We start from the raw sequence: 13,102 nt of genomic DNA on the forward strand, positions 1-13,102 counted from the left end.
GATAAGTTCGTCTTTTGTCTTACCTCACAGTAACATGTTTTTGTGCCTGTGGCCTTCATTAGTAGGTATTGACTAGCATGAAGCAACACGTTTTCTCAGGGAAAACATGACTTTGCACAGCCCTCTCAAAAAAAGGACTATTGCTAAAATATTGTCTGAAAACACTGGTATCGTTTGAAGAAGGATGTTGGCATGTTTGAGAGAAACAAAAAAGCAGGAAATATTGATAAAATAAGTGGGATGTAGCTGAGGGAAGCTTCTTCACATAGGTAGAATGTCTAGCATGAATGCCCAAGCAAAATCAGTGGTAAAGCTCCCACTACTTCAAAAGGGTCAGAATTTCACTCCAAGGCATGAGACGAGTATCTTTGAGTAGGACATAATTCATTGTAGTAGAATAGAGAAGAGCAAAACACAGACAAATGCATTTGAATTTGTTTCTTAAAAGACATTTTGTAGATGATATCTTAATTCATTTTACTTTTTTAAGATATTCAGGCAATCTTTACAGAATACATAGAAACGTAGAAGAAAACTTCCTCACACCCTTTCATTTGTCTATAATCCCCAGTTAGAGCTTTTACTTTTTTCTTTTGAGATGTGTCCTATAGCATTGGCCAAGAATTCAGGTGTTTTCCAAACATAAATTTCCTAATTGTACTTGTAGTTCTGCTGTTCTACAGTTCATAGAATTGTGTAAACATTGTATTTTTTCCTACAAAATACAGACTGTTCTGAAATTGATGGAGACAGGGATGAATATGTGTCCTGGTTTCAGCTGGGATAGAGTTAAATTTCTCGTAGTAGCTAGTACGGGGCTATGTTTTGGAGTTTTGCTGGAAACAGCAGTGATAATGCGGAGATGTTTTAGTTGTTCCTAAGTAGCACTTACACTGGCCGAGGACTTCTTCAGCTCCCCGTGCTGTGCCGGCTGCACAAGGAGCTGGGAGGGGGCACAGCGGGACAGCTGACCCAAACTGACCAAAGGGATATTCCATACCATACGACATCATGCTCAACATATAGAGCTGGGGGAAGAAGAAGAAAGGGGGGACATTGGGAGTGATGGTGTTTGTCTTCCCAAGTAACCATTACGCGTGATGGAGCCCTGCTTTCCTGGAGATGGCTGAGCACCCGCCTGCCCATGGGAAGCAGTGAATGAATTCCTTGTTTTGCTTTGCTTCCTCGCACAGCTTTTGCTTTACCTGTTAAACTGTCTTTATCTCAAACCATGAGCTGCCTCACTTTCATTCTTCTGATTCTGTCCCCCGTCCCACCAAGGGGGAGCGAGCGAGCGGCTGCGTGGTGTTTGCTTGCTGACTGGGGCTAAACCACGACAATATGCAATTTCAGCTTTTCAGCATTTTTTCCAAGATATCACATAACTTTAAAAATGTAAATGACAAACATAGATATATAGTGTTAGTTAAGCTTGATTTTGCTTAATGGAAGCTTGACAAAGAATAGGGGAATTATTTTGTATAGGTATTAAATTGTTCTTCTGCATGCTAGATTGTCAAATTAGTTGGTATTACAATGAATCTGTTTACTTCTTACTGTTTTCCTGAAGGTGTTTGAAAGTGCCGTAGATCCTGCTGCAGTAACTGAAATGCTCAAAAGTAAGTATGATTTTTCAAGTGCTTGAATAGTTGAATAACTAAAAATGATTAAGTAGGTCCATGTATTCACATAGACTGTCTGCTTGTTTGACTGTCTCTCTAAAGTACGTGATCTGGTACACATTGCTACCCTTATACGTTGGTCTGAATTGAGCTGTTTGATTGTCAGCCTCTACTACCTCCCCTCAAGTCAATGGCATGATTTTTCTGTTCTTAGGCTAGGCTGTGTTCTGACACTTAGTGTAACACCAGGCTAACCTGACAGGTCTTGTTTTTATTTTTTCCATCAGCAATTCTTTATTTTGAAGACTGTGATGTCATTAATTTAATGACTAGGCAGTCTTTTAAAAGCCAAAATCTTACTTACGGTTTGTAGGGGGGCAGGGGGAGAGAAAAAAATTATTTATAACAATGGCCTGTCTACATTCTGTTTCACCATTGCAAGTAATCTTTGGCCAGACTTTTCCAGTCATACCTAGAGAGGCAGGTGTTGTATTAATTTAAAAAGTTTGCATCCCTTAGCTTTAATTCAGTTAGCATTCCTTTGTCCTTGCTGGGTCTCAGGCTTTTGTCCTTCTGGAGCAAGCCACTCCTGTAAAGTTAGCTAAAAGCCACTGACTGTCCTATTGTCCTATAAATCCATCAGGTTTCAATCACAGAGAGTTACCTTGTGCTGATATTTCTTTTCTCTGTGTTTCTATTCCAATATTAATAATATTATAATAAATATTCCAGGAACCAAAGTAAAATATTTTCAGTTTTAATGGACTAGCTCTGCATCTATCTTCTTTCTCCTCTACCTTTTGTCTGCTCTTCTGTTTCCTTTGCTGTCCTTCCTCCACCCCTTCCTGTAAGGTTAGTTTTTGATTAGTGTCCCAGGAGTAAACAGTAGATCTCTTCTAATTATTCAGCCACACTGCTATAGTTTATTTTTCATCTTCCAGGTAATGTAACAAAGTTTGAATTAACTCAGCTTGTGTCTTCAGGTAATATGCAAGTAAATATTTTTCCACATGCTAGATAATTTGAGACTGGAAAGGGTATCACTGGGTGGCAGATGATTGCTGTTGTTAAGGTCACTGATTATGGAGCATGTGTATATATTCCTAAACTGCAGGCAATTTGTTAAAATTGTTTATTTTTCTATTATGGCAAATTCAAAATGTCCTTTATGTTCTGCGTGTAATAAATATTGCTTGCACACTTTGTATTTATTTTTCAAAATGCTTTGCTTCAGATATTCATCTTTCCCTTTCTTCTTTGCTTTTTGCTGATAAAATAAAGGGTTGTCTGTGGTGCCACTCCAGGTTCAAAAACATTCAGTGATAATGGAAAAAGGAGATGCAAAGACTCCAGTGAAAGAATCTGTTACTAACTCTACATAAAAGCCTAAATAAGGACAAAAAAAAAAGTATTTTCTATGTTAGCCCATGGTGCTTATATTCTTATATGATTACGCTCATGCCAGTTTTGTGGGTATCATGCTGTTATGTAGCTAGGTCTAGTATATAATGCTTGTTTGTACCCTAAGCATAGTAGATTTTCTCTGTGCATGTTAGGACAGAAAAGACTGTTCAGTGATAACTCTAAAAGGGATGAGACTTTTAAAAAGTGCTAAAGGATTTAATAGTTTCCTCAGCATATTCTGGCTAAAAAGAACTAGCGTATTCCAGCCCTTTAGAACACCTGTTCTTTATTCTGTATAGTACCTACAGGTCTTTCATGACTCAAACTTCAGGGTTTTTTTCTTTGTTTTTTCTTTGGCGCTGCAAAAATATGCGGCTTAGAGATTTTCTTACTTTTTGTATAGTGGGATTTGTTGTCCTCTTTCAACTTCCTAAATTAAAAAAAATATTCAGAAGAACTGAGTATATTTCTCATGAGAGGAACCAGTGTCTGCCTTTGTCCTTACTACATCAGAAGCCAGACCTCATGTGGCAAAACTATTTGCTTTCTTTCTGTAGTGTCGAAACCTCACAAAAAAGTTTTTCCTGGTGATTGCAAAGCTTGTATCCATTAGAAAGCCAGCTCTTACAACAGTGTGACTAGAAAAGATGAAGCTTTGAATAGGATCAAAAATGTTACTCTCATTATTAACTTTTTCTGAAAATTTTCTTCCTTGTGCCATTGTTTTGTCTAGAAATCACCAAAATGCAGCATTTTTTTTAAGTCTGATTAGAAGTAAGCCTGTGTCCTTGCCCCTGTGAAGACACAGAACCAATCCAAGTCAAGGCAGTAGCAGCTCTTATAGCATCGTATCCACTGTTGGCAGCTTAGTGTCTCATTTCAGGAAGTCAAAACCCTTGCTGTAGTTTCTAAGCCAGGTACTTGACAGTGTACCTTATAGCTTGCCTCCTGTGGTAGAAGCTTATGAAAGTATATTCTGTCTCTGGCTGTGCTACCTATACAGAGCAGTGCTGGCCTTCTCCATTCACTCGGAGCACAGTTAATAGGGTTCTGATGGAAGAGAAGAACTAGAGACAAGTGTGGTGTAGGACATGAGAAGACTTTGTTATGGTAACCCAGGATAGTTCACCTCCCCCATACGAGTATGTAGAGTCCCAAGCACATCTTATCTCGTTCTCATGGTAACCTGTGACAGTTTGCTTTTTCCCATCCAAATATGCCGAGTCCCAAGCATGTTTTATCTCGTTCTGGTGGCAACTCAGGATACTTCACTTCCCCCCTCATTTGCACCCACCTTTGCACAGATGGCAATGGGACGGCCAGCTTCAGATCTTGGAATTTGGACAGCACCTGCATTGCATCTGCAAGTCCGCTAGTGAGCAAAACAGGGCATTGCATATATTTATGTTAATCAGTGCAAGTTTTATTATCCACCCCTGTGGTGTTTTCTTTTGTGCTTCACTCCCAAGCAGGGTTCCACTGCATCAGGTCCCCCTTTGATTAGCATTGGTGTACCAGGGCTCCCACCAAGGTAATGCCACGGTTCCATTAAAGCCAAAGCTTTCATTTGCTGATTGTTGTGCCTCGTCTCTGAGGGATCCGCACCTGCTTTTCACTTGTTATATGTAAGTACTTACACCTTCAGTAAGCAGGACACTGGTCTCATGCTGTGTGGTTGGATGGCCAAATTACATGATGGTTGTTTACTAGATGCTGTCTCTCTGGAGGCAGTACATTTCAAAAGTCACGGTGACTGTCTTTCAACACCATTTTATGATGACAGGTTTGCTGAACAAACATTTGAATGTTGTAATCTCCTATCAACCTTTTTTATTTTATTCTTGAAGGCAGCTGATTAGAAATTACTTTTTGCCCATGAGGTGACTCCTGGTCATACTGAAAGTAATGAGAAATCCAAGATTTAGCAGCTGTGTATAAACACATGCATTATACATACTTCATAAAACGTGTATTATACATCACCCATATACATTCTCTGTAACAGCTTTGGACATTATCTACACTGTAACTAGGCAGGCTGCCTTCAAGTCATCTCCATCCCGAAAATATTTCAGGACACTTGTGACGGTTGGAAAGTTGATGACAGCATCAAACACCAGTGCTGCTCTGCTAAGCCAAATCTTTCAAAACTAATAAAAACATAAATGGTTTCCCTCCATTTTGTCCTCTTTATTTCATGTTCAGAAGACAAAGTAATCAGGTGCAGCATAGTCAGAGCACTGGAGATAAAGTGAATAAGCCATTCGCTGGAGAAGCAGTTATTCTCCTAGTAAAGCAGGTAAAAAAATTCTGACGTTGCTGCGTTATTTCTTGTACAAAAATACAGGACTGAATGGTTTGGGTTTGCTGTTTTTCTGTGGTTTTGTTTGCTGCGGCCCTCAAGAATGTGAACTGAAAGGTTCTGTGACACAGAGGAAGACAGCATACTGAAAAGGAACTGCTGTCTTAAACATTTCTGAAGTCAAGTAATTCTAATTCATGCCAAGCATGTGCCATTCCTGTACCACTCTTCCTTGACCCACTAATGTTCCAGCCACCACTTATTACTGACAGCATCTTTATGCATGAGAGGGGCAGCATTCTATCAAGGGTATTCATAATTTACTGAGTTTTCATTGCACTTCTATTAATGGAAATTCCATGTCCACCTGGACAGCTATTTTTCTGTGGGTGTGCTGTTGTTCTTTCAGTAGGGGATGATCTTGCATTTTATGGAGAGAATACACAAGACTTCCTGTTCCCAGAGCACAAGCTGACTCCTGCATATCCTGGTGTGGATAGAGAATTACTGATGAAAACTTCTCATTTCCCAGTAAGTTGCTTGAAACTGGTACTTATCATATGTGTCGGAAGAAGGAACAAATTCACCTATTTAGTAGCAACTTCGTGAGGACTGGAATTTAACTATCCTTTTGGTCTGCTTGAGCAGAGGAGCATGCTCATGCACTCTTTTGAATATGGAATTACCTCGCAGAATGTAGCGGGTATGTGCTAGCCTAACAATTAAATCTTTTAGTCACAGACAGTAAGAATAATCTCTCTGCATAGGCACGTTAGAAGCCCTAATAGCAAAATTTTATGTTCAGTTATGTACCTCCATCCACAGATTATGTAAAAGGGCCAGGTGCTTAAAAGATTTTCAAGTTTCTTTGTGCCAGTTGCCTTTGAGGTCGCCAGTTTTATGTCCATTTTCTTTCTCTCATGTGCAGGCCTTGTTTTTTTTCACTCTGCTTGTTCTGACTCACCTCTTGGGGGTCTTTCATATTCATATCTTTGTAAATTCTTCCAGTCCCCATTATTCCTAGGGTTCATTGTTTTCTGAAACAGCAATAGCAGCCTCAAATGATTACGTCTTCATCCCTCTCACTGCATTATGGATTGGATTATGCAACAGAAGAAAAAAACCCAACTTGAATTTTATGAATCTGAGTCCATTGCAGCTTAGAATAGCTTTGAACAGAAAGGAGCATCCTTTCTATAGAGACTCAATTTTGCATTGATTGATTCAGAGAATTCTTGTAATTACTCTACAAACTAGGAATGCCTTTATTTCACATTAAAATCTGGGGGTTTGTGCATAAATTGCAGGTATAGAAAATACTAGACTTAAGAAAAACTGTTAGAAAGTTCTGCCTTATAAAAGAATACTTTATATACATTTAGAACAGAAATTTAAAAATATATGCTCTGGTTAACCAAATGTTACATTGTGTGATTCTTTTACTTGGACTTTAAGAATGAGCTGAAGTCAAAGAAGGTGATGATATATTGGTAAAGGAGTAGGTAATTTGGGGGTACCCTCAGACTAGCTTAGATCCAGCCACAGAAATGGCAGCATCACCTGATTTCTCTGGCTGGATCTGGGGCAGTCAGGTGATGTCCTCAAATCACCTATTCCTTTACCAATATGTCATCACCTTCTTCCCCTTCAGATGAAGAGTTCATTTCTTTACTTCTTCATTACTTTGTTTTCTGTTCTTTGCATGAGGGTAGAGCCAAATACAATTTGAAGGTACTGTACTGTGATTTCTCTGTCAATCCTATAGAAGAAAGGGGAACTTCTAGAAATGCACAAGTCAAAGTTGAAGGCAAGCGAACAGATTGTTTTGTTGTTTGTTTGTTTTTGTTAGAGATCATTAGTGTCTTTTATGGTATTTGACATGGCATTACCTGCCTTGAAAGGCAAACCAGAATTCCTTTTTCAGTGTCCTTTGGGCCACCCTGATTCTCCAGGAAGACTGTGTGCAGGTGGAGCTGCTAATCAAACAATAAAGAGCTGTATATCTTCTCTGTAGTTCAAAGGATTCTTCTCACCTTTCTTCACAATATTTGCTTTATGAGGAAATGCTCTGGGGCAGTGCTACTACCTCAAGCATGTGTTTTGATCTTGCTGACCTTATGCATCATGTTTCTGTTCTTGCATGGTTCATACCTATTAAAAGAGCAGAATAAAATCAAATTACTGCTTTTCATCAGAAAATTGCGTTACAATTGTTTTTTGCTGGTGGGTTTGCCACAAGCCTTTTTTAGCTGTGGTGCCTCTTTCAGTCACTTTTGATTCTCCAGTTGTAATGAAGGACTTGAAGTGTTCTGATTGTAAGGGGGATGAATATGCAGTGATTATGTTTTTAATCCTTTCCCCTTAACTGTTATTTTTAAGGGAATAGCACCAAAACCAGAGTTTTCCACAAGAACAACCATTACAGAGCTTCCACTTCAGTACAGAAGAAAGAATTAGGTAAGTATTGACGGTAAGGATGCAGACCTGGTTACAATTCTATAACATTTGACTGAGTCTGGTTTTACTGTTTCCTTTGTATCTAGATACCTTAGGCAGCAATGGTAGGTAAGATTTAAGGCCATGCTAGGGGTCCTAGATTTCATTGTAACAACAGCAAATCTGACTGACTGAACCAAAGCCATCCATTTCTCAGTTTCTTCCCTGCTATCCCAGGTGCTCTCATTTGCTAGTTATTCAGCACTTTGTTCCAGGAAAAGCCCACAAAACCAAATGGTCCTTGCATTGCTTTCTATTGAAGGTAAGATTTGAGCAGATAATAACCTCTTGATCTGATGGCATTTCACTGCCTCCTGTGTTTTGCTGACAGTGGTTTATATCTAGGTTTTACAAGTGTTTCTCTTTGCATGCTTTTGCTTAGTGAATTCGTGTTTCCTCTATCATTGCATCCTCTTATCCAGACTGAATTACAAGAAGTTAGTCCTCCTCTGAGAAATTGCTACCTGTGTACAGTGACTATATATCTGATAGGTTATCTATTAGATAATATCCTGTGGGGACAAAATTCTGTCCTCTCTGCTGGAACAAAATACTGATGATAGATAAAGTACTTTTGTTTTAGTAGCAGCTGCTGAATTTGGCCCCCATAAATTCTCTCTTGACCTGAGATACTTAGAGGGTTTACTTGAATAAGCTTCCACAGAAGTCAGGATTTCAAGATTTTAACCAAAGTTCTGCATTTTCTAAGCTCACAAGTGCTTTTCTGAAGTACTTCATTTTTCGCTGAACTCTGTGGCAGCCAGGGAACAATCTTTCAGCATTTAGCGCAAGATGAGAGGTTATAAAACTGAGATAAAGTGGAAGGAGATGGGATATATAAGCCCATGCTGACTATCCAAATTCTGCTATCATACGGTCAATTCCTACTGGACTAATTTCTGCTTAGAGCTTAGTAGTCTTTGCAGGGAGTTGCTAGTGGCTTCTATCTGTCTTTACTTAGGTAATTGTACAACAGTGAATTTCTCTGCCAGGGCCAAGGAATCATGCAATCAAAGACCTGCATCTGCATCACCAGAACAACGGAACCGATCACTAACACAATCACTAACATCAGTGAAAAGGGATAAAAGCTAGAGAAGGCTAGATAAAGGCTAGATAAAGTCACAGGCTCCTTCTCCGAACACTAGAGACCACTTCTGTGAACTCTGCAGAGAAAATCAGCAGCAACCGTCAAGACTGAGCCTTGGGTCTGCTGAGTGAAAATCAGAAAATGGGAACACACCACCATTTGTAGTCAGACATGTGAATCCTAAAATTTCTGTACTGCATTAAGAAGGTGAATATTTTTTTGTTAGTATTAATTTCATCATCTTTGTCTATCCCTACAAGTCTTGAACTACTAGATCAGCAGAAGACTGAAGAAATTTAGCAACAAATTTGAAAATATAAACAGAAATTTTTTTTAATTCAGTATGTAAGTGGCCTGTCAAACTCACTGGTAGCTGGTGGAAATCAGGTCAGTCAGTTAACAATGTTGAGGAAAGGAAGAGATATTACAAACAAAGAATTCAAAGACATATTTAGATATTATAAAAATACAATAACTTTTAATCCTCCCCTTTTCTTTTGGACATAAACCAATCTGTACATTCTGGTACTTGGTAAGGAATCCTTGGGCAGTTTATTTCATATTTTTGAGATCTTCCTTCTGAAATCTCTGGGACTGGTTTTACGTACTGGCAGGCCAGTAAACCGAGGTATCTGATGACATGGCAGTGATTGTCAGTCCCTGTGGTTCTACTTAGATCCATCAAAGTCTTTTGTTAGTCACTGAAGTTAGTGGAAAGTGTTTCTGGGGTTTCATCAATAAACCGTTGCGTTTAGCCAGTAGGCTGTTCCATGTGAATGCTTCAAAGCACTAACAAGTAATAGGACAGTGTTATTCTGCCTATTTGCCCGGTTCAGAGAGAAGGAAACAGTGTTTCTCAGGTGATCAGTACTTCCAGGCTAAAGTGATACCCGCCAAGGGTAACTTAGGTTTGCCTAGGTCCTGGTCTTGTATTCCACACTCCTGTCCCAGTGTGCGTGTATTTTAACAGCCCTATATTTAAGTGTCATGTGTATTTTAAGTGTTTCCACAAATAAGTTAATCTGTAACAGGTTACATTCTTTAAATTCAGCTTTGCATGGGAATCATGAAATTGTTCAGCTTGAGATGGACCTCTGGAGGTCACCTAGTCCAAATGCCGCTTAAAGCAAGTCCAATTTTAGATTAGGCTATTTAATGCCTTGTACCGTTGAGTTTTGAGTATTTCCAATGACAGAGAACTCGTGGCCTCTCTGGCCTGACCACCCTCATGGTCAAAAAAGTTGTCCTTGTATCCAATTGAAACTTATGCCATTTATTCTTGTCCTTGCACTAGGTATCTCTGGAAAGAGCCTTGCTCAGTCTTCTCTACATCCTTGCATTAGATAATCATAGCCAACAACACAGTCTCAGAATTGCAGAATTGTTTTGGTCAGGAAAAACCTCATGAAACCGTCTGACCCAACCCCCCTGTCAAGCAGGGTCAGCTGGAACACGTTGCCCAGGACCATGTCAAGTTTGGTGTTGATTATCTCCGTGGATGGAGACCCCTCCACATCCCTGAGCAGTGTATTTGACCAGCCTCCCAGGAGAACAGTGTTTTCTTGTGTTCAGATTGTAACCGGGGTGATAAAGTTAACCAGCCATGGATGCTGCTATACTCCTTGTACAACCCTGTCCAACTGGACATCAAGTCTGGGGACAATCAGTGTATTCTTTGATCTGTATTTTAGTCATTAGTTAATCATTGATGCGAATGAAACAATAGACAATGTGTTTCTGACAGAACCCCTCTTTTAAGGCTCAGAGCCTAATTTTTAGATCCCAAACCCTCACTTTTAGGGTCCAAACCTCTGTTTTAAGGACTAAAGCCTCATTTTTAGGTAGCAGTGATTCAGGGAATAAATGGTTGGGTGTTACTAATGCAATCTAGTGTAGCTCGACAAATGCTGGGGCCCGGAGCCAGAACTTAGCCAGGATAATGAAGTAGCCTTAACAGGAACAGCCCGCATGACGACTAAAACTTGTTGCTTTGGGGGAGTCAGAAAAGCTTCAAGGTAAGAAGTGCCTAAACAAAGTTACGACGACATTTGACCTTAAGAAAAGCAGATGTACAGAACCATAAAGATAAGGAACTGCAGAGCAAACACTAAACCAGAACTGACCATCCCTCAAGGACGGGACGTACGTAATCTCAGAACTGAGTTTGTGCAAAAGCAAGGGTTAACTGGAGTATACCCTTCATCCAGAGACCCCTGACGACCACCCAGACACACCAACAGGCATGCGCAAATGACATTTGCATATGATGAATATATGTATCTTTTAGCGGGAAACTAATGAATATGTATATAGAGCATGTACTTAACCGGCACAATGAGATCTGACGGGGTGCACGTTAGGAGGAGCGATCGCCCGTGCATCCGGCGCCATAAATAAAGAATGCCTGCCTTTTAACACTACATTGGTGTTACGAGGTTTATTCCCAATTTTGGTGACAAGACGGAATTTCATGTTTTTAAATTTGTGCCCGTTGCCTCTTGTCTTGTCTCTGGGTACCACTGCAAAGAGCCTGGCTCTGTACCCTGCATTCCCACTCATCAGGTATTTATACACAGCAATAAGATCCCCCCCTAAGCCTTCTCTTTTCCAGGCTGAACAGTCCCAGCTCTTTCAGCCTTTCCTCATGTGAAAGACATTCCATCCCCTAATCACCTTTGTAGCCCTTCGCTGGACTTGGTCCAGTAAGTCCATCTCTTTCTTGTACTGGGGAGCCCAGAACTGGACACAGTACTCCAGCTATGGCTTTACCACTGTTGAGCAGAGCGGAAAGATCACCTCCCTCCACATGCTTGTTGTTCACGAGGACCCTCAGGTCCGTCTCTGCGGAGCTGATCTCCAGCCAGCCAGTCCACAGCAGGTACTAGTGCCTGGGGTTATTCCTTCCCAAATGCAGGACTGCACTCATCCTTGTTACCCTTCATGAGATTTCTCTCAGAAACCCTTTTGTTTGTCTGAGTCCCTCTGAATGGCAGTACAACCATCTTATGAATCAGCTACTCCTCCTGGTTTTGTACTGTCTGTGTACTCACTGAGGGCGCACTCTGAGTCATTGGTGAAGATGTTAAACAGTATTGGCCTCAGTATTGACCCCGGGGATACACCACTAACAACTTTCCACTAAGCCAGTGATCACAACCCCCTGGACCTGGCTGTTAAGGCTATTTTAATCCACCCCTCTGTGCGCTTATCTAACCTGTACTTTGTCAGCTTTTCTGAGGGGATGTTACAGGAGCCAGAGTCAAAAGCCTTACTGAAGTCAAGGTAAACAACATCCACTGTTCTTGCCTCATGCACCAAGCAAGTCATCTCATTGTAGAAAGTTATTGGGTTGGTTAAGCATGGCTTCCTCTTCCTAAATCAATGCTGACTATTTCTGACTACTGTCTTGTGCATCTTCACATGTTTGGAAAAACAGCTTCCAGGATTCGTTGCGCCATAAAAAGGATTGTGGCCAGCAAGTCAAAGGAGGTTATCCTCCCCCTCTACTCTGCCCTACTGAGACCACATTTGCAGTGCTGTGTCCAGTTTTGGGCCCCCCGAGTTTAAGAAGGATGTGGAACTGCTTGAGCAAGTCCAGCGGAGAGCTACCAAGATGATCAGGGGGGTGGAGCATCTCCCTTATGAGGAAAGGCTGAGAGACTTGGGCTTGCTCAGCCTGGAGAAGAGAAGACTGAGGGGGGATCTCATCAAGGCTTATAAATATCTAAGGGTGGGCGTCAGGAGGATGGGACTGGACTCTGTTCAGTGGTGCCCAATGACAGGACAAGGGGCAACGGGCACAAGGTTGAACCCAGGAAGTTCCAGCTAAACATGAGAAAAAACTTCTTTACTGTGCGGGTGACAGAGCAGTGGAACAGGCTGCCCAGGGAGGCTGTGGAGTCTCCTTCGCTGGAGGTGTTCAAAACGCGCCTGGATGCACTCCTGTGTCCCCTGCTCTGGGTGTGCCTGCTCAAGCAGGGGGGTTGGACAAGGTTATCTCCAGAGGTCCCTTCCAATCCCTACCATTCTGTGATTCTGTGATGCTGTGATTATCTTCCCAGGGATTGTAGTGAAGCTGTCCAGCCTGTAGTTCCCTGGATCTTTCTTGTTGCCCTTCCTGAGGATAGGAGTGACATTTACTTTCCTCCAGTCTTCAGGAACCTCTCCCAGTTGCCCTGACCTTTCAAA

At 41.0% G+C, this 13,102-nt stretch overlaps 1 protein-coding gene across 1 annotated transcript; it reads left to right on the plus strand.

Moving 5' to 3' along the window:
• The first annotated feature begins 274 nt into the window (after positions 1–274).
• On the plus strand, positions 275–10,343 carry SPATA6L (spermatogenesis associated 6 like). The gene is given in 7 exon segments (XM_075079912.1): positions 275–307; positions 1,571–1,619; positions 2,564–2,605; positions 5,738–5,859; positions 7,708–7,779; positions 8,941–9,121; positions 10,209–10,343. Coding segments are annotated over 6 exon segments (495 nt in total). The 3' UTR covers positions 9,118–9,121; positions 10,209–10,343.
• The last annotated feature ends 2,759 nt before the right edge of the window (positions 10,344–13,102 follow it).

Source organism: Phalacrocorax aristotelis, chromosome Z (genome assembly GCF_949628215.1).
Source record: "Phalacrocorax aristotelis chromosome Z, bGulAri2.1, whole genome shotgun sequence".
NCBI lineage: Eukaryota > Metazoa > Chordata > Aves > Suliformes > Phalacrocoracidae > Phalacrocorax > Phalacrocorax aristotelis.